A 19,356-nucleotide genomic window follows, 5' to 3' on the forward strand; every position below is an offset into this window, starting at 1 on the left:
GGGAGGAGGGAGGAGGGAAGGAGGAGGAGGGAGGGAGGGGAGGAGGGAAGGAGGAGGAGGGAGGAGGATAGAGGGAAGGAGGGAGGATGAGGGAGGGAGGGGCAGGAGGGAAGGAGGGAGGAAGGAAGGAGGGAGGAGGGAAGGAGGAGGAGGGAGCAGGGGCAGGGCAGGAGCAGGGAGCCCAGCGGGCCCGACTCACCGGCACGCGGCGCACACGAAGCAGTCGGGGTGGTAGGTCTTGCCCAGCGCCGACACCACCTCGCCCTCGATGAACTGGTCGCAGCTGAAGCAGCGGGTCCCGTACAGCCGCTGGTAGTCCCGCGTGCAGATGTACTCGCCCTGCCGCACGAAGAAGCCGCCCTCGGCCAGGTCACAGCCGCAGGCTGGGGGGGGGGGGAAGCAGCGTCAGCGGGGTGCTGACCGTCTGCCGGGTCCCCCCCCACACAGCTCCCCCTTGACAGGTCCCGGTGACTCGCCGAACCCCTGCGTGGGGCCGGGCTCCAGGAACAGACCTCCAGCCCTGCCCTCAGCCTGGTGCTGGGTGGACTTTCTTGGGGAAGCTTCCGGAAAAGTAGCAGGACCCGGGACGAGAATGAGGCCATGCTAAGGGGCCCGCACCCGTGAGCCCAGCGGGGGTGGAGTGCCGGCGCCCATGAGCCGCTCTGTGACCCCAACCGGGCTGTTCCCAGCATGGGATACAACACACCGGCAAGGTGCTCTGTTCTGGGCGGGAAGATCCCGTGCGGCGGAGGACAGATGTGTCCCGTGGTTGCCCCCAGGCCACAGTGAACCCCCCACTCCCCTCCCTGACCCCTGCCCATTTCCATGTCCCGATGTCTGTCTCCCACAGTGCGGACAAGGCCAGACCTCCCACAGGAGGGAGAGAGACAGTGAGCACTCAAACGCGAATCCTTTTTGCACTTTGCCAGGTGGGGAATGGGGCGGCTTTCTCGAGACAGCCCGCCAGTCTGAGTCCGGGACACCCATGCGTCCACCCCACACACTCCCCCTCCAGCCCAGGGGCACGTGGGAGCCACGCATGGTTTTGGAGGGAGCCGCCTATGCCCCCCCACCCCGGCTTGCCCAGCCGCTCCCCTTGAGAGGCGAGGAGGACACCCTGCAGCCCCGGCCCTGCCGGCCGGGTCAGTCCTGGGTCCTCGTGGGTCCCAGCCCCCAAGCAGAGTCTTGAAAACCATGTCCTTCCTGCCTGCCTGCCTTCCTTCCTTCTTTCTTCACCGTGTTTTTGAATCAACACTGAAAATGTTTCATCAACACATCAACTGATTGCAAAGGATGCTGTTTCTGGTGAATTCTAAGTATCGGCATCTTGAAATTTAACTCACGTCATCCTTTTGAGCACATGCAGTGGAAGGTAGATGCCAAAGCAAGACCACCAACATCCACTTGCAAAACCCATAGCCAACTCACAGTAAGCAGAAACTTCACCTTGTCCCTTTTCTGCCTGGAAAGTCTATGTCCTCTCTACTTCCCCAAAGCACCGTACGCAAATGTAATGCACCCCGATGTTCATAGCAGCAATGTCCACAACAGCCAAATTGTGGAAAGAGCCCAGATGTCCATCCACAGATGAGTGGATAAAGAAGATGTGGTTCATATCTACGATGGAATACTACTCAGCCATAAGAAAGAATGACATCGTACCATTTGCAACGATGTGGATGGAAGAGGGTATTATGCTAAGCGAAATAAGTCAATCAGATAAAGACAAATACCATATGATCTCACTCATAGGTGTAATTTAAGAAACAAAACAGAGGATCATAGGGGAAGGGAAGGAAAAATAAAATAAGACGTAATCAGAGAGGGAGACAAACCATAAGAGACGCTGAAATCTAGGAAACAAACTGAGGGTTGCTGGAGGGCAGGTGGCTGGGGGGATGGAGTAACTGGGTGATGGGCATGAAGGAGGGCACGTGATGTGATGAGCACTGGGTGTTATATGCAACTGATGAGTCACTGACCTCTACCTCAAAACTAATAAAAAAATAACTAATAAAAAAAAAAAAGACTAGAAGTGCCCCATTGTGCTCTCTGCAACAAAAAATTCCAGAGTCAACGTGGACATTGATTTATTCAGAATTTCTTGTGGTCACAAGGCTCTAAACACTTACTAAGTTATTTCTGGATTGGGTCTCTTTTTTACAAAGATTAGTAGAAAGCTATCAAAATAACACATACATGATAAATGTTGGTAAATCAGTTTGGATACATAAAGGAAAACCTTCCTGCGTCAGTGCTTGGTGCCAGGGGCGCTGGTGACCGAGAGGAGCCCCCAGTGCCTGGTCACGGGAGCCCCGACCGTGCAACCCCTCCTTGGCTTGGTGCCCTGGGAGTCCGGGAAGCGAGGGAAGCCTGGCAGCCTTCCCCACCCCCAGGCGCCTTCTCAGGCGGGTCAAGTTTCAGGAGAGCATCTGTGGAAGTCTGGAGTCTGGAGATCGAATCTCCAGGGAGTCGGGGTCCCCCAGGGCCCGGTCTGCTTGGCCTGGTCAGCGGGGGCCCCCTCAGCTCATGCCTCACTACTCACCTGCCCCCTGAGGGTCCAGGCGGCCCTGCGGGGAGGGATGCCCCCTCCGCTCAGCCCCATCCCCACACAAGGTGAGAGCGTGGGCCGCTCCAGGGTCCCCGTCCCCTCGCCAGGGCCACATGGTGGCACGCGCTGCACACCAGTTACGGACACTGGAGCGGTGCTCTGAGGAGACGTTAGCTTCTGCAGACAAAGTGAGGCCGAAGCTGGGCAGCTGAGAGCCCAGAGGCTGGAGCGGCCTGGCGCTGGATCCCGGCTTCATCTGTGCACTTGGCTGTGTGCCCCGGGCAAGCTCCTGAACCTCTCTGGGCCTCTGCGGCCTCATCTGGAACACAGCCCACTTCCAAGGTAAAAACAGCAGCACGGAGAAGCATTGTCTGAGCCCCGAGTTACGCGGGGCCCCAGCAAGGCTGCAGCTGCCCTGACATCACTCATCCCTGGAGGCTGAGGCCGTGGCCAGGCCTGAACCCTCCACTCCCAGCAGGAGAGTGCAAACCCTCGGTGTCGTCTTGCACCACGGTGCACTGCACGCCCCGCAGGCGTACCCCGACTTGGGGAGAACAGCCTACCCGGGGCCTTGTCGTGGAGCGCCAGGACGACCCAAGGGTACCTGCACTCTGGCGTCTGGCTGTCTCCCTGATCTTTGCAAGGATCTGCTAGCACATCCTGGATCCAAGAGAAGAATGTGCTGACGCTGAGACCACGTGAGTCAGCATCGCAGGCCCCGGGGAGCCCATGAAGCCCTTTCCAGCCACGCCTGTCCCTGCTGGTCACCCCAGCTCCTGGCCGGCCTGCAGCTCCCCCAGGCACGTCAGGACTGCAGCTCCGGACCTCCGCCCGCTCAGAATAAAAGCTGCAGATAATCGGGACAATCAGGACATTCTCTCTTGCCTGTCGAGTTACCCAACACTGATACGGGGAGTGGAGCAGCTGTGGGTGACCCTGAGGGTCGGTCCCCCTTCCCTGTGGTCATTCACGAGAAACGCTCAGGAGCGCGGGCAGCGGGGGGGAGACGCTTTCTGGAATACCGTTCAGCGCTGACTCTAAAGAACGTGAAAACCGCTCCTACCCTTTGACCCATCGATCTCCTTTCCGGGACTTTATCCCCAGGAAAGGACCAGGAACACCCACAGAAGTTCTGTGGCAGCATTACATGCCCTGGTACACTCAGGCTGGGTTCAGAGTCGGGCACCTGGCTTTGAAGCCTCACTCCACTGCTTCCCCACCGTGTGGCCTTGGGCAAGCCACGTCACCTCTCCGGACCTCCGAGTCCTCGTCTCTAAACTGGGTCAAGCACACCCATATCTTGCATGGCTGTCTTAAGAAGTCAGTGAGATCGGGTGCGGGCGACCACATGGCTCAGCGCCGGGCTGGAATGGATGTCGGCGTCCAACAGCAGAGGGACGGCCAAGTTCACCGTGGGCCTCGCACGTGAGGGACTTGAGGTTGAAGCCCTTACAGGATGGGCTCATGGGCGGTGAATTAGTCAGGACACAGAAGTAGGGATACAACATGACTTCCAGTCAAAGAGACTCACAGAGCACAGGATGGGGAGGCTGCATACCGAACCTGACAGGGGTCCCCTCGGGTGGCCCCGGAGGGATGTGACCTACTCTCTCCTACGGCTCTCTGTGCTGGGGGGCCAAGAACGGAGCAGCTAACATCAGAACACAAGGAAACCACTGCAGGCGACCCCCACGGCCTGATCGGAGCCAGCCGGCCCGGGGCTCATGGCCACGGCCAGGCAGCACTCACCCGATTCTTGTCCCCTGGGACCCTCCTTCTGTACCAACAGCCCCCTGTTGCCAGAGTGTCTTCCTGCCACGTGCCGCAGATCCTGGAGCACCCTGCGTGGGTCAGGCTGTGCAGAAGGACACGTGCACTGGGCAGGCAGACGAGGCCCACGTGTCTGAAGCTTTCCTTTGGTTCTAGAAGCCCTTGGTCGGTTTCTCATGAATGCCCCGGGAATGCCCCAAAGGAGAGAATGCAGGCATTTTGCACCGTTCCCTTGTCACCCCCAGGTGCCCAGAGTGGCTCTCCGGTGGCTATTTATAGTCCCAGATGGATGTGTCCTTGCCGTACACCCCGTAGCTGCCACCAAGCTACCGGCAGAGCTGGGGGGCTTACCCCCCCATCACACCCCCTTCCCTCCCTGCCTGGCTCGCTCCACAATCGTGGTTCTGCTCAGTCCCATGGCTTCCCGGATCAGGAACGCCTGCTTTCTAGGGGTCACAGGTGGATATGGCCTCCCGTGCTCAGCATTTCAGACCGGGGCCATGTTTCCAGGGCATTACCAGCGGGGTACAGAAGACCACAGTCAAAAAACCCTGTTTTAAAGGCGCAGGACTTGGCCGCACATACACGGTCAAGAGGTTTTTCGAGGCAAATTTCACGTTGTTTGTAAAAACGGCAACACTTTCATTTTATCTTGAGGACCTACTATGTGCTGGGTGTTTGACACATTTCTATCTTATTTTGCAGCGTGAGAATAGAGCCGGCCAGATTTCAAGTCCCAGCCAGAATCGCACATCCTCCCAGGGCGGACACCATGGGCTCTGGCCCCGGAGCCCTTCGCCGCACACCAGCTGCGCCCCTGCACAGCACTGCAGAGCCCTCCTCTATCCGTCGTCCCTGGATGCCAGAGCCAAGGGCCTCACAAGGAACCCGTCCCCATCGCTCATTCTGCTCCGGCCTGTCCCCGGGTCCACCAGGCACACACCCTGCTTTCCTGTCTTTGTCCCAGATGCTTGCTCAGGCTGCAAGGCTCTTCCCAAATAGCTCTCAAGTCTTCACTCAGGTCATCTCCTCCATGAGGTCCACCCTGATTACCCAATTGAAAATAACAACTGCTCCCGAACTCCCATGCCTGCCTTTCCTGAACCCCTCTTCCACCTTTCCTGTATGGCACCTAAATAAAATGTATGTATCCTATCCAGTGTTTATGGTCTGTCCCCCACACTAGAACACGATCTCCACGAGGACAAGCATATCCATTTTGTTCACGGATGCATCTCAAGCACCCAGAATGCTGCTTGCACACAGTAGGTGCCCAAGAAATCACTGTTGCATGAACCCTGTGGTTAGGAAACGTGTCTAAGACCCACATTCACAATGGAGTGGCAGGGGTGGGATTTGCACCCAGACCTCCAGGCATCAAAGCCCAGGACTGGAGCATCCATGAAGGAGAGTATAATTACATGATCATTTCATGGATTTTCCCAGGCAAACTGAGGCATATCCAACAAGTGCCAAGGTGGCAAGAACCCTCACACTGGGGCCTCTGGTGAGAAGCTGTGCGAACAGACCCTGCTTTGGTTCACCTGGCAACATGCCCACCCAGGGACAGATGTGACTGGTCTCAGTGAGTCACCGCCCTCCTTTCTGGTCCTCTGTGCCTGCGTGGGTGGGCCTGAGACCCAGATCTAGCCAACAAATCAGATTTGAAGTCTTTGGGGGACCTTGGGGAAAGGGTTCTCCCTAGTCAAAGGGAGAATCACGTGAGGAGGGAGCCCTTTGCCTGTGCATAGCACCCCCCCACCCCGAATCCCTTCCCAGGTTGGATGCTACCCTGTGAGGATGTGATGTTTGGAGCTACAGCAGCCACCTTGAGACCATGAGGAGAGGTACTGCTGCCATGCACAGGATGAGGGAGGGGCAGAGGGGACAGTGGGGGTGGGGAAGTAGAAAAAGAACCTGGGTCTTTAACGACCTTGTTGAACTGTTAAGTTAACCAACTCGGCGGGGGGGGGGGGTAAAGGGGCCACCTCCAGGCTTTAGGTTAAGACAATAAACATCCATGTTGTTTAAGACACTATGAGTTGGGTATTCATTTTGATTCATCCAAAAGTACCCTCAATGATTTACAGGCTTTGCATTTTCATGAGAACCTGGATAAAAGACCAGTCTGAGACTGTGGGATCTTCATGCTTAAACAGACACAGCTGTTTCCAGCTTGCGCTCAGTCTTAGCTGCCCCACCTCGTTCCTCAGCAGGTGAGGCTGAGATGCCCCACCCCCAAGGGCAGGGGCCTCGCTGATCTACACGGCCGTGGGCACAGCTGCCTGGCGCGGGGTGAGGCTCTGTAACTGGCTGTGGGTGTGGGCTGTGGCCTTGGAACGGGGCTGCAGCAGCCGCGGGGGGTCAGCCGCGGTCACACAGGGCCAGTCCCAGGAGCTGCCCGCCGCCCACCGCCTGCCATGAGGAAGGGGCCACGGCTACTCTCACGCCTGCTCAGGAGCTGGCTCGGAGGACAAAGTGATCTGGCCCAGGTGACACTGCGGGGGGTGCTCCTGGGGCAGTCCCCGCCTCCCCCCAAATCCTGTGGGTCAAACCAGGACTCGATTCTGGAGTCTCATGCCTTCTATCAGGTTCCTAAGGTCTGTGCTTACAGACAATCCTTTTAAACATGGTGGCCGCTTCCCCTGTGTCTTTAAAAATAACCTTTTAAAAGAGCATTTTAATGGATTTTGCTCTTCAGACACAGCAAATTTGTCTTTTGGAGAGTAGAGAAAATTAAACCAGATAAATCCCACAGTGGTCTGGGAAGCTCTCATGAAAAGGAAGAGATGCTTCAGGCAGGGTGATGGCACTGACCAGGATGAGGGCACTGACCATGGTGGGGGGGGGTGGGACACTGACCACGGTGGGGGGACACTGACCATGGTGGGGGATGAGGCATTGACCACGGTGGGGGGTGGGGCACTGATCACGGTGGGGGGTGGGGCACTGACCACAGCGGGGTTGGGGCACTGACCACGGTGGGGGGTGGGGCACTGACCATAGCGGGGTTGGGGCACTGACCACGGCAGGGGTGAGGCACTGACCACGGCGGGGGGTGGGGCACTGACCATGGCGGTGGTGGGGCACTGACCAAGGCGGAGGGGCACTGACCATGGCAGGGGGGCAGCATCATGGGCAAAGGCAGTGTTTACAGGATACTAAAGGCTTGTTATTCTCACACCCCCACCTGGGGCTGCTCCATCCATTCCCAGAAAACAGGCACCTCCAGGCTGTGCCCCTCTGAGGGGCAGGGGCAATGTCACCCTCAGACTGAGGGTCCCAGCGCACTCCCACCCCTGCCAGAGACGGTGCCACCCCAGAGGTCCCTGGGTCTCCCCTGGGGGTCCCTGGCCCCCACAGGGCCCCCATGTCTCCCACGGCACTCTGCCCCCCTCCAGGGCCAGGGGGCTTCAGGGCCATTTCTGGGGTGTCCCCTGTCACCACAGAAGAATCCAGGCCAGTGGTTCTCAAGTTTTCTTTCCAAACAATAGGACTGGACATGCAGTCTTCACAGAGGGCCCAAGGCCATGGCGTGGCGACGGACAGAGCTCCTCTGGGGTCCGGGGGCTCACCTGCGGCCTCGCACCCCCACGCCCAGGAGGTTCTTCCCAAAAATCTCCAAGGGACTCAGCCAGGGCCACACCCAGGTCTGGAATCCAGCTGGGGACAGGCTCCCCGTCCCCAGGCCCCAGCTGCCCCCTCAGCTAGCTGCTGGCACGGGGAGGAGGCTGGGCCCCCAGTCTCACCCCTCCCCCTCCCGCTCGGCAGCACTCTGCGGTCAAACCGCAGACGCAGGCCCACACGGCACACCCCTGCCCCTGCCCCCTGGACCGGCCCAGCACCCCCTCCCATGGCCGGATTCATCCTTACACCAAGTTAGAGCCCAAACACCACCTCCGCCGAGCAGCCCTCTCTGGAAGCTTCCGGATCCTTCCGTGCTCCCTCCCCCGCAGCAAGGGCAAAGACCAGAGACCAGGGATGCTCACCTTTGCAGACGAAGCACTTGATGTGGAAGTACTTGTTCTGGACCCTTAGCACCTCCCCCTTGCACACATTCCCGCAGGTGTTACACAGGATCGCGGTGCTGGGCGGCTTCTCCAGGGGGCTGTGGGCGGCCTGGGGCTCCGACACTGCCAGGGAGGGAACAAGGAGCCACGTTAAAGGTGGGACACACGCCAGGCCCAGCGGAGCGAAGCAGCAGCGGCATGAGGCCTTGGGAGCCCCCGCCCCAGCTCAAGCCCCATAGGGTGTCAGGGGACAGACGCGTCTTCTTTCCTGGGGACCAGAGGGGACTGGATAATGTGAGAGGCCATCTGGTCAACCCCCAGTGAGGGGGGCTCCTCTCTATGGCAGCCCCACCCAGTGGGCCATCTGTCCCCCAACCAGGTGGGCACCCCAGCAGTGGTGAGAGATCACAACCCCTCCCAACGGGCAGCCTATTCTCTTGCTGCCTTGACCTGGCAGGTCCTCGGCCGGCAGGGCCTCCGAAGCAAGGTCCCCCACCATGAGCTTGGCAGCCCTTCTGCAGCCAGGAGACCCGGAGTCCTCTCTTCTGCAAGTACAATAACCATGGTCCTCCTTTGAGCTTGCCTCAAATTCCCTCTGCGTCCTGGGGCCATTGACCTGAATATTGTTGCTGGCCTCCTTAAAGCCAGCCATGGCCTGGGATGTTTATGGAAGCACTGGGAACCCACCGAGGGCCAGGTCAGGGCGGACAGTGAAAAGGCCCGGCCGTGGGGCTCTTGGGGTCTGGGCAGGGTCATACGCTCCTCATCCACGTCCTCCAAAAGCACCTACGGAGGCCAGAACGCAGGATGCTGTGGCCCACAGCGGGTCTGCCCCTTTGAGGTCTAGCCGGGCAGTGGAGACACCCCCATGGTGGGGCTGGGGCTGGGGGAGGCCCAGGGGCTGGGGACCAGCAGGGTCGCTGGAAGCACAAGGAGGAGCTGGTTGGATGGTGGAGTTGGAGGCTGGCGCGGAGGCCTGCTGGGCAGAGAGCACGGCCCAGGCAGGCACCCGAACAGGCTGGAGCCTTCCGACTCAGGACCGACCGGAGAAAGCCAAACCCGCTGCCTCACCAGCCACGTGGGACGCCCCCTTCCAGCCTCCCCAGGCCCCCAGTCCCTGTCGGGCTCACCCAAGAGCCCCCTTCCTCCTCTGGGAAGCTCCCCCTCTGCTCTGCCTGCCTCTAGGTCTCTGCCAAGTGCAGGTGGCCGACCCCCGGCTCCAGCCAGCGCTGGGTACACAGCTTTGCTTTTCTCGTGGGGCGGGGAGTGTCTTTTCTCATTTCCACATCTTCTAATGCCACCCTCCTTTTTTGGTCTGGGGTCCCCTGCCTGATGCTGAGACAAGGACGGGCTGCAGGTGTGTATCTGGGACCAGCAGGTGGCAGGAAGGAGTGAGGGGGACCTGAGGCAGGAAGTTTGCAGGTGCAGGTGAGTGTCCACCTGGCTGCAGCTGAAACCCCAGGTGGGCCCAGGGTGTGGACTGGCCGAGGAAGCACCTGCCACGCTTTGTTGGGGGGGTCAAGCTATTTGTACTTACACACACACACACCCCATTTACACAATTGTCTAACACTAGCTTTGAGCAAGCACCAGACCTCAAGGTCTCCTCAGTCCTGTCGTAAACATGAAGGAGGTCCCTCCAGACAGAAGAGGACATTTCTCCACCTGATTTCCCACCTGTCCCCCACCCCCAGCACCCCGCGTCCCAGCAGCCCCTGATCTGCCAGAGCCGGGCTCCTCTCTGCTGCGGTCCCTGCCCGAGGTGCAGAGTTTGAGAGCAGGCGGCACAAAGTGGGGGCTGGGCCACGCTGGGGACAGCGAGCTGTCCGAGGAGGAGGCTGTGAACACCCCAAGGGTATCAGGGTTCCAGCTGCCTGGGAACGAGAAGGTGCAGGAAAGGAGGTGAGCAGCTTGAAAAGTAATTCGGTGTCACTCCGGGTACCCCAGACCCAGAGTCAACGCCTGCCTCGCGTTTCCAGAGGAGTCAGGATCCAAACAGCAGACTGGAGGGTGCAGAGCTGGGCGGGGGGCCCCGTGAGCTCTGTCTGCCCTCCTACGGCCATGGTGACATTCCCTACCCCAGGTTAAATGCCAACAGCAGGTTTGCCCTTCACTTCTTTTTCCTGTAGAAAAAGTGCAGAAATTGCCTTATCTATTACTTAATAAAATTGGTGGAAGGCGACATTTCCCTGGGCTTGAATTTAAGACTCCCCTGGCGGAATGAGCCACTGGAATCCAGGTTTAAAACCTGTGAACAGCCCAGGGCCCGGCGGGCTCCTGAGTCACCCTGTCCACCTCTGAGGCTCGGTGGAGATTGTCGGGGGTGGAGGGTGGGACACAGATCCTTCACACTGTTATCTTCTCATCTGTCAGGCAGACAAAGAACAATAGCCTATCATCTGTCCACGAGCAGACAAGCAAGTTTTTATACTACTAGAATCTGGCTCAAGTCCAATATGAGGGAAGGTCAAACCAGCCCCCCTGGGGGTCACTGTGAGCCCTGGGGGAGCACAGGATACAGGGGCAGACAGCCTGGGTGCAGCCCCAGCTTCACCTCCTGCGTGCTGTGACCTGGAACACCCAGCCTTCCGTGTGTCTGTCCATCTACACATCTGCCCTCTGCTCACATCACCTGCCTTGGGGGTGGGGTGGGGGGGCTTGCTAAGATGATGGGCTCAATACACAATAGCTATTGTCATTTGCAAAAACACAGAGCCTGACACCGCCAGTTTCCTGGCTACTGGAGATCCATCTGGTATGGGGCGGGGGAGAGCTGCTTTAAGATAGGTTTTGCTGGGGGGGGCCCCAACTCTGCCCACCTGGAGCATCCTCTAAATCCTCCTGGGACAGCTGGTCCTGAGAGCGGTGGTGCTGCCCTCTGGTGGCGGAAAGCAGACACTGTGTGGTGGGGACGGGTGGGCCTTCTGTGCAGGTTGTCAGCCTGGCCCTGGGATCCCATCTGTGATTCTTGCGCATTTGTGGTGGGAGCATCTAACCTCCCAAGGTGGACTCATTCCTTGCACCCCCACAGAGGCCCAGTTGCAAGAAATCCCTGCATGTGGACTCTGATGGGGTGTTTCTCCTTGGGGAGCTGTTGTCCCTGTTGCTGAGGGAGCTGAGGCCAGGAAAGGAGGCTCAGGACCCGCAGGGGGCAACACCCGGGGTTTTCCCCAGGTGGCCCCAGGACAGGGACGGGCTGTTCCTGCCAGCCCTGGTGTCTGGTGCGTGGGTCTTACGTAAAAAAGGATAATTATCCAGAAACCAGATATCAAGCCACAAAACAACATGGAAGACACCCAGATGCATATTACTGAGGGAAACAAGCCAGTCTGCAGAGGCTGCGTGCTGTGTGAGTCCATTTATAGGACATTCTGGAAAAGGCAGACCCATGGAAACAGTAAAAACAATCAGCAGTTGCCAGGGCTTGGGGGGAGGGAAGGATGAGCAGGTAGAGCCCGGGGCTGTTTAGGGCAGAGAAGCCGCTCGGGTGGGACACTGTGATGTGGACACACTTCATCACACACTTGTCGGAACCCATAGCAGGTTCAACCCCACAGAGGGAACCCTGATGGAAACCTCAGTTCATTACAATGTATCAAAATGGGCTCATCACCTGTAACAAACACGCGTATTACAGGGGAAAGTTTGTGGGAACTCCACTTTATGCTCAGTTTTGCTGCAGACTGAAAACCACTCTAAGAACTAAAGTGTGTGAAAAATGTTAAAGGAAAGAAACAGAGGTCGAGAGCTACCACACCCAGAGGCCCAACCACAAATGCAACAGGCTCATTTGGCTACAATTGCAAGATGGGCTCCAACCTTTGGTTTCATGAGTCCCCAGCTGTGATAATAACTTAAAACATAAACTCAAGTGGTGAGAATCGACCACGTGGGGCTGTGACCATTTGATCTCCCTGTGATAAGGAAATCCCAGCACTGGGAAGCCTTGCCAGGAACAGGAATTATTCCCGGAACCATCAACCTGATCGAGGGCCGCCCCGCAGTCCCCGGCGACGCCCTAGAGTCCCTCCAGGCTGTGATCCTGCTCTCTCTCCAGGAGACAGGAGCTTCGTGCTGCTGGGCCCAGGACAGGAGCCAACAGGGCTGGGTGTGGGTCCTCATCCCCATCTGGGGGCAGCTATGTGGCCCTGGAGAACTGGCCAAACCCTGAGAAGCCTCAGGTTTCACATCTGTGAGCTGGAGCTTGGTCTCATGAGGCATTTTGTGAGACTCCATCATAAAAGTAGAAAAAAAAGACCAGTGCAATGTCTGACAAGTGTCACAAACACTCAGAAAAAGTGCAGAAATTGCCTTATCTAGGAGGCTGTGAACACCCCAAGGGTATCAGGGTTCTAGCTGCCTGGTCGTCCCCAGGCCCTCAGATCTCAGGGTCACCCCGCACCTGGGGACGGGGATGGGAGGAGGCTATCAGGAAGGAGACCAGGAGCCTCCCAGGGGGGTCGTGCCTTTGCTTACTCGCCCACCTCGTTGGTAGATTGTCCCAGATTTGCCGCCACACTTTGCCACCTCGTGACGTGGCAGGGTAGGCGACAGGGACACCTGTCCTGATCCCAGCTACGCCCCCCCCACCCTTGGGCGGGTCACATGCCCTCTGGAGCCTATTCCCTCCTCTATGAAATGGGGACAAGTATTCCTGAATGTGGGACCCTCGTGCTGATCAGACCCGATGATGCGTGTGTAGCCGGTGACCCAGCTGAGCACCTGCTGCGTGTGCGGGCGCAGGAGGCAGTGACTGTGACGGGGGGCCACGGACGGTGCCCTTAGCGGCCGCCGGCAGGTGGGGCTCCTAACATTGGCCTCTGCTCCCAGGGGGTTGCCCAGTGGCGCCCAGTGCTTGATGTGGTGAGCGGGGCCAACCCAGACCAGTGCCGGGCCTTGCTGGCCCTTGGCTTGGGGACAGGGACCGTGGCTGAGCCCCACCAATGCCACTGCTGAGATCAGTGCCACGCTCGGCTCCCTCGCCCGTGTGGCTGGTCTCCTGGGCAGACGGGCCTCCTGGGCACTGGGCAAATGGGCCTCTTTACCCTGATGAGTGGGAACACGTCTCTGGCCTCTTCACCCAGCAAATCATCCCGTTCTCCTCTTGGCTCTGTCGGCTCAGGCCCGACGGGGGCCACCTCCCACTTTGTTCATAGAGATTCACCAACCTGACATCACTCTAGATGCCGTAGCTGAATGCCCCCTCTTTGTTCCTGTCATCAAAGCTGGGGGCCCGCGGTGATGCCCTCGGAACACGTGCCGGGCGCGGTCTCCCTTCCCTGGGGTCCTCACCAGGGCAGGTGCCGCTGTGGCCCGGCCTCCTCCGGCCTCGGAGCATCTGCCCTGAGCCTCCCCGGCGCCCTGAACCCCTGGAGACCACCGCGAGTCAAAGCACTTCATTGTGAAGTCAGAACTGCAAGGCGCTCAGCCAAAGTGCGCTCAACTCCAAGAACTCAAACAACAAAGCTGTTCTTCCTCTTACTGTTTGCTGATTCAGTCATTCACCCACCCAACAAATGCCCGAGGACCTACTAGGTGCCCGGATTCCACAGGAACCAAACAGGCCCAGCCCTGGCCCCCTACCTGCAGGAATGGTCTTTCACCCCCATTTTACAGATGACGGCCCTCAGACTTAGAGACAGGTGGGGGCTTTCCCAGAGTCACCTGGCTAGAGGAGGGACTCGGCTGGGCCCCAGCTCAGGGGGGTGTGATGCCCGCCCATCCTCGTAGCCACCTGCTGTTCTGCACATCCCGGTCAGGTGTGCCCTTGTTCAGCAAACAGGAGAGCAGAGGAGTTTGTGGGCATCGGGGAGCCAGGGACACACACTGGCTGGCCCACCAGATGGCAGGTAGCAGGAGAGGGGACATGCCGGGCCGAGGAGGCACAGGGGTGAGGAAGGGGAGAAAGGGGGAAGCAAGACGCCTCTCTTGTTCCAGCAACAACGCATCTCTCGCTTCCCAGACAGGAGGGCACACGTCATTCGTGATCCTCAGGGACATTTCCAGCTGCTGCTTCTGCGCTTTCTCAGTGGCTCGGCGTGTCCTGTCCCCCTCCAAGGGCCCAATCTGTGCGGGAGCCCAAGCTGGTGTGCCTGACGTGGCCGAACACCCACATTCCCTGCTCATCTCGTTGTCCAGGGCTTGTACTGGGAGTACATGCGCTGCAGGACCACACGTGGGGGCCCTGTGAGCTCAGGGTCTGACTGGTCCCCACACCCCATCAGCCGAGCGCCTTGCTGCACTCTCCACTCTGCTGTTTGCATCACGCAGACCGCTGGCTAGGGCTCCAGACCGCACGACTCCGCTCTAACCCCGAATAAGCCATATAAACCGTGCATGCCCACCCAGGCCCGAGACTCCGCTATGTCCAGGGCGGGTCCCAGGCACACAGTTCCCATCCTCCCCCAGGCCTTCACTTCTAACCATGACAATGAGCAGAGAGCCACAGAGAGAAGCACAGCAGGGAGATGGACCTGTGTGCAACCAAGGAGGACTTCTGGGGGGAGGTGACATGAGGTGGGCAGGTGCCTTCTGGTTCAGCAAGTACCGGTCACCATGCTCATCTCCACCTCAGTACTAACCACGCTGGGTGGCCCTTGTCCATTGGTCTGTGTGCCTGCCTCCCCAGCCTGGAAGCCCCCCCCTTCCCCCGCCAGGGCCAGGGGCCAGCTCTGTGGAGTGTGTCTCCCTCAGGCCAGGTTTGGAAGAGACGATTCTCACACACCACGTGGCCATCCTTGTGGCTGGTGCATCCCCCAGCACAGGTATTCCTTCGGGCTGGTTTTCTCAGTTGGAGTTGAGGGCCCACCCACCCCATGCCTCAGAGGGTCTGCCTGTCCTCAGGGCACACTCTTCTGCGGGCTGGGTCTCAGGTCGGGAACGGGTCCCGCGCTCTCTCCCGCTGCCCTCCCCAGAGCTGCGTGTTGGAAAATCATGCCAAATCGCACGAGAGCGCTTCCTTCCCTAACCTACTTACGGGCTGAGTGCTAATTATAATCACAAACCGGGAACTGCTTTCTGGAGTGGCAGTTCTCGGCGCGGCCGTCGGCAGCCTGGGCCTGGCAAGCAGGCTCCCCGCTCGGCCAGAGAGGCGACCTCTCCGACTCTTCAAGTATGTCGTTCACCCAGGACCTCCATCCAGCGGAGGTGCGGTGGGCTCCCACTCCCTGCCGGGCCCGGGGCTGGCCCAGGGGCCCAGGCAGAGCAGAGCAGTCCCTGCCCCCAGGAGCTTGCGCTCAAGGGCACAGAGATGGGGGACAGAATCCCCCCCACAGAAGCTTGTTGCCCCAGACGCCTGAACTCCCAGCACCCGCCCCCACGCCCGTTCCCATAGTCACACCGTCAAACTGCAGGGACTCCGTCGGGATGCCACGTCCACATGAAGCGGTCATCCCGTCACCCGGGAAATGACCCAGCCCTCTTCCGCTTCCCCACGGATGTGGTCCCCGGTTTCTCCTATGGAGCCAAGTGGGCTCATCCAAGCCCGTGACCTGCCCCAAGCCCAGACAGCGGTCAGCTGTCCACGATCCGCTCCGCTCTGCCAGAGTTCTAAGCAGTGGACGCCGGGCTCGAGCTCCAAAACTTGCAGACAGAACTGATTATGTGAAAACGCTTCATAGTCCCTAACTGGCCAACTCCTGCCTGCATCTCGCAGCTTCTCCATCAGCCCTGGACCAGGACGTCCGGGGGGCCGACCCACCGGCGGTCCTCCGTGCCCTGCTCAGGGCCGGCCCAGGGCACAGCAGTGAACGTCTGCTGGGTGGGTGAGCCGCCCCTCCTCTCTTGTTCACCCCCTGCACTGAACGTCTTTCTGAAGTTCTCTCCTCTGAAGGGGTATGGGCTCCACACCTGCCTGGCTCACCGTGGGGGCCCAGCACCCAGCCCAGCGCCCAGCACCTGGCAGGTGCTCCATAAATGGGACGAATCAACACATATCACACAGAGCGGCAACCTTTGTGGGCACGTGCCGGTCTCCCCCTGCACACCGCATGCCTCAGCATCTGGCGATGTGACCACCGCTCTTCTGGAGACCTTGGGACGCTCATCCCTCTGAGCTCCTCAGCGGGCTTCTGAGCAGCCCCTGGATGCAGACGTCCGTCCCACAAGCTCTTCTCCACTGCGGCTTTGACACGCCTTCCACTAAGCGGCGGGGCCCGAGACCCCCTCCCCGGGAACACGGGTGGACGTTGGGACTGCCTCGGCCAACGATGTGATGGGAGCGACACCATGGACTTCCAAACTAGATCCTAATGCCATAAACTGCCTTGCTTTTAAGGATGCTCATTCTTGGAACCCAGCGGCCATGCACTGAGGAAGCCCAACCACCCCAAATACCAAGCGACCGCATGCAGGGGGCACGCGGATCTGTTCTCCGGAGGTTCCCATCGTCCCTGGCTCTCGGGCCACCCCTAGCCTCTAGATCTTCCCAGATGAAACCAGAGACAGAAAACATCCCTGCTGTGCCTTTCTGAATTTCTGACCCTCAGAACCCGTGAATATAACAGAATGGACATTTGGTGCCTAAGGTTTGGGGCAGTTTGTTATGTAGCCATAGAAAACCGAATGCCACCACAACCAGACCCCAGAGTCCCCTCCCCAAGTCCTGACACGGTGTCCCCCCTACTTCTGCACACAGCCTGCCTGAGGCTCACTCGGGACCTCTCCGGAGACAGGAAAGTCACTCCCTCCATAGCCAAAGTCCCACGAGGAGGTGCTAGCCATCTTGATCCGGGGAAGGAAATGCCCAGAGTCTGGCCTGGCCTTGCCTGGAGTCTTCACCACCACCCTGTGGTAGATACTCTGGCACCCATTTGGCAGAGCTAGAAACCAAGCTCAGAGAGGTAAACCAGCCCAAAGCTGTGCAGCCAGGAGAGGCAGAGTCAAGATTCAACCCCAGGTCTGTCCTCGTCCTGCTAATCTACCCTGGCGCCGAAGTCCCAAGTGTCTGAGTAGGTCCCCATTTGACCCAGTGGGAAAGCGTCCCCTTGAACCAGCGAGCTCACCAAAAGGGGACAGCCAGGACAACGGAGCCCCCAGGACAAGCTCTCCCAGCTGGCAAGGGGCAGGATCACGGAGAGTGGCCTCGAGCACAGGCACCCTTTGCTCAGGTCCCTGCCCCGCTCAATCACCTTCCATGGCTCCCCACAGCCACCAGAACTCAGCTCAGCCCGCAGACGGACCCCCACGCCTCCAAGCCCTTTGCCCGGCTGGTTCCCTGGCTTACCTCCCACGGCTCCCTGACTCCGGACTCTTTCCCAGAGTTGTTGTTGATCGCCCCAGCACCGGCCCTGGCTCCCACCACCGGCTCTGGGGAGTGCTGTCCTCGTCCCCCCTCCACCTGTGAAAGCCGAGCTTCTTCAAGGCCCACGCCCGGTGCTGCCCCTATACCAACCGCGTGTTCACAGGGAGCCCCGTGTGCTGAGCCCCGTGTTGGAGCTCTGGGCACCGCGCCCCTTGGTGCCCCAGATCCCGTAAGAATGCTCTACCTCCTTGACAGATCTGAAAACAGGTATGCGGGGGCGGGGGGCTTGCCCAGTGTCCCCCTGGACCAGCGACAGCCACCTTGCACAAGTCATGTCACCTCTCCCCAAATGGCCAGTGACCCTCTGGCCCCCTCCACTGGAGACCCCACTAGCAGCTCCCGTGCGCTCTCCAGGGTCCCCTAAACGCCAGCACAGGGCTGGGGACAAAGGACCCAGGTCACCTCAGAGCATCTGGGTCATGCTCGCTGTCCCAGCACGACTGGCCTCCGAGGTGCCTCAGTGTGGGTGTGAATCCTGGGTCATCCCGCCTCAGGCAGGGCCCCAGATCCCCCAGCACTAATGCGGGGGGTGAGTTGGGGGGCTGCACAGGGTTACACCCCACTAGACCCAGGGAGGTCAGGGAGTCAGAGATTGGTCTCCATCTGAATGAGAACAGCTTGGCCTCTGGATCCCAGCAGACTGAGCGCAGACCCCCAGGGCCCCATGGGCCAGCGGTCAGGTCCCCGGGCCCTGTGGTTCCTCCTGTCCTGGGATGGGGGAGCGCGTTCCGACAAAGTCGCTCTGGGCCACACACGGCTGTGGGGCCACCAGGCAGCCCCACGGGGCCTGGAATGAGCCTCGAACTTGATGGGGGAGGCAGGAAAAGGAAAATCTGCCCTGCCAGCCGAGTCTCCCTTCCTCCAGACGGAGTGTGCGAGCCGTCCAAGGTTGGGGATCCCGGGAGGCCACAGAAAGAGCCCGTCTGTGACAGCCGAATTGTGTCGACCCCTAAGCCCCAGCACTTCAGACTATGACCTGATTGGAAATAGGGTCTTCACGGAGGCAGTCAGGCTAAAGTGAGGTCGTCACGGCTGTCCTTCCGCACAGGGGACGTTAGGACATGGAGACAGACGCACAGAGGGGACCACGTGCAGATGCAGGGAGAGGCCCACCATCTGCAGGCCAAGGACACATCTTCCCTCACGGCCGCCAAAGGAACCACCCTGGTGACACCTTGATCTTGGGCTTGCGGCCTCCGGGATGTGAGCAGAGGTCTGCTGGGTAAGCCCCAGTCTGCGGCACTTTGTTACCGCGACCCCAGGAGACCAGTCCGTGGAAAGAGCAGGAAGCCAGGCCTGGGATGTGCCGGTGTCCCTCCTCCAGGCCTGTTTTCCATCTGCAGGGGGACAATGATGTGGCCCCACGCCGGGCTTCTTGAGGATGGTGACGGGGCAGGGGCGGCTCGTGGTGGGGGCTCAGTGTGCTGGGGGTCGGGGGGCCCCTTCTGGAGGCAGAGCTGGGAGCCACGCGGCAGTGGGGGCCACAAGCTCAGGCTGGCCACCGGGCTCAGCAGACTCCAGCTCGAGCTTCTGGCAAGTCCCAGTACACATCACGCCTGCAGCAGCTGGTCCAGGCATCCCGGCCACCCACGTCCCTGAGGGTGTCATTTCATGGCCGGAAGAGCGGCTCTTCCTGAGCGGGGAGGCATCTGAGGATCTCCTGGGTGGCATTCTGGAAGGTCAGGGCGCAGCGGGCATCTGGGCCCCTCCTCACACCCGCACTC

At 59.7% G+C, this 19,356-nt stretch overlaps 1 protein-coding gene across 20 annotated transcripts in view; it reads right to left on the reverse strand.

The window, feature by feature from the left end:
- Positions 1-19,356, reverse strand: part of ABLIM2 (actin binding LIM protein family member 2) — a 144,720-nt gene that overhangs the window by 96,041 nt on the left and 29,323 nt on the right. For all 20 annotated transcript variants that reach the window (XM_035005364.1, XM_035005379.1, XM_035005381.1 and 17 more), the window contains exons 2-3: positions 8,311-8,454; positions 200-383 (exon numbers count right to left, since the gene is read on the reverse strand). In XM_035005364.1, coding sequence (XP_034861255.1) covers positions 200-383; positions 8,311-8,454 — 328 coding nt within the window. The remainder of the gene's footprint in view (positions 1-199; positions 384-8,310; positions 8,455-19,356) is intronic.

The sequence above is a fragment of the Mirounga leonina genome, unplaced genomic scaffold, assembly GCF_011800145.1.
Source record: "Mirounga leonina isolate KUSES-001 unplaced genomic scaffold, KU_Mleo_1.0 Mir_129, whole genome shotgun sequence".
In the NCBI taxonomy this organism is placed as follows: domain Eukaryota; kingdom Metazoa; phylum Chordata; class Mammalia; order Carnivora; family Phocidae; genus Mirounga; species Mirounga leonina.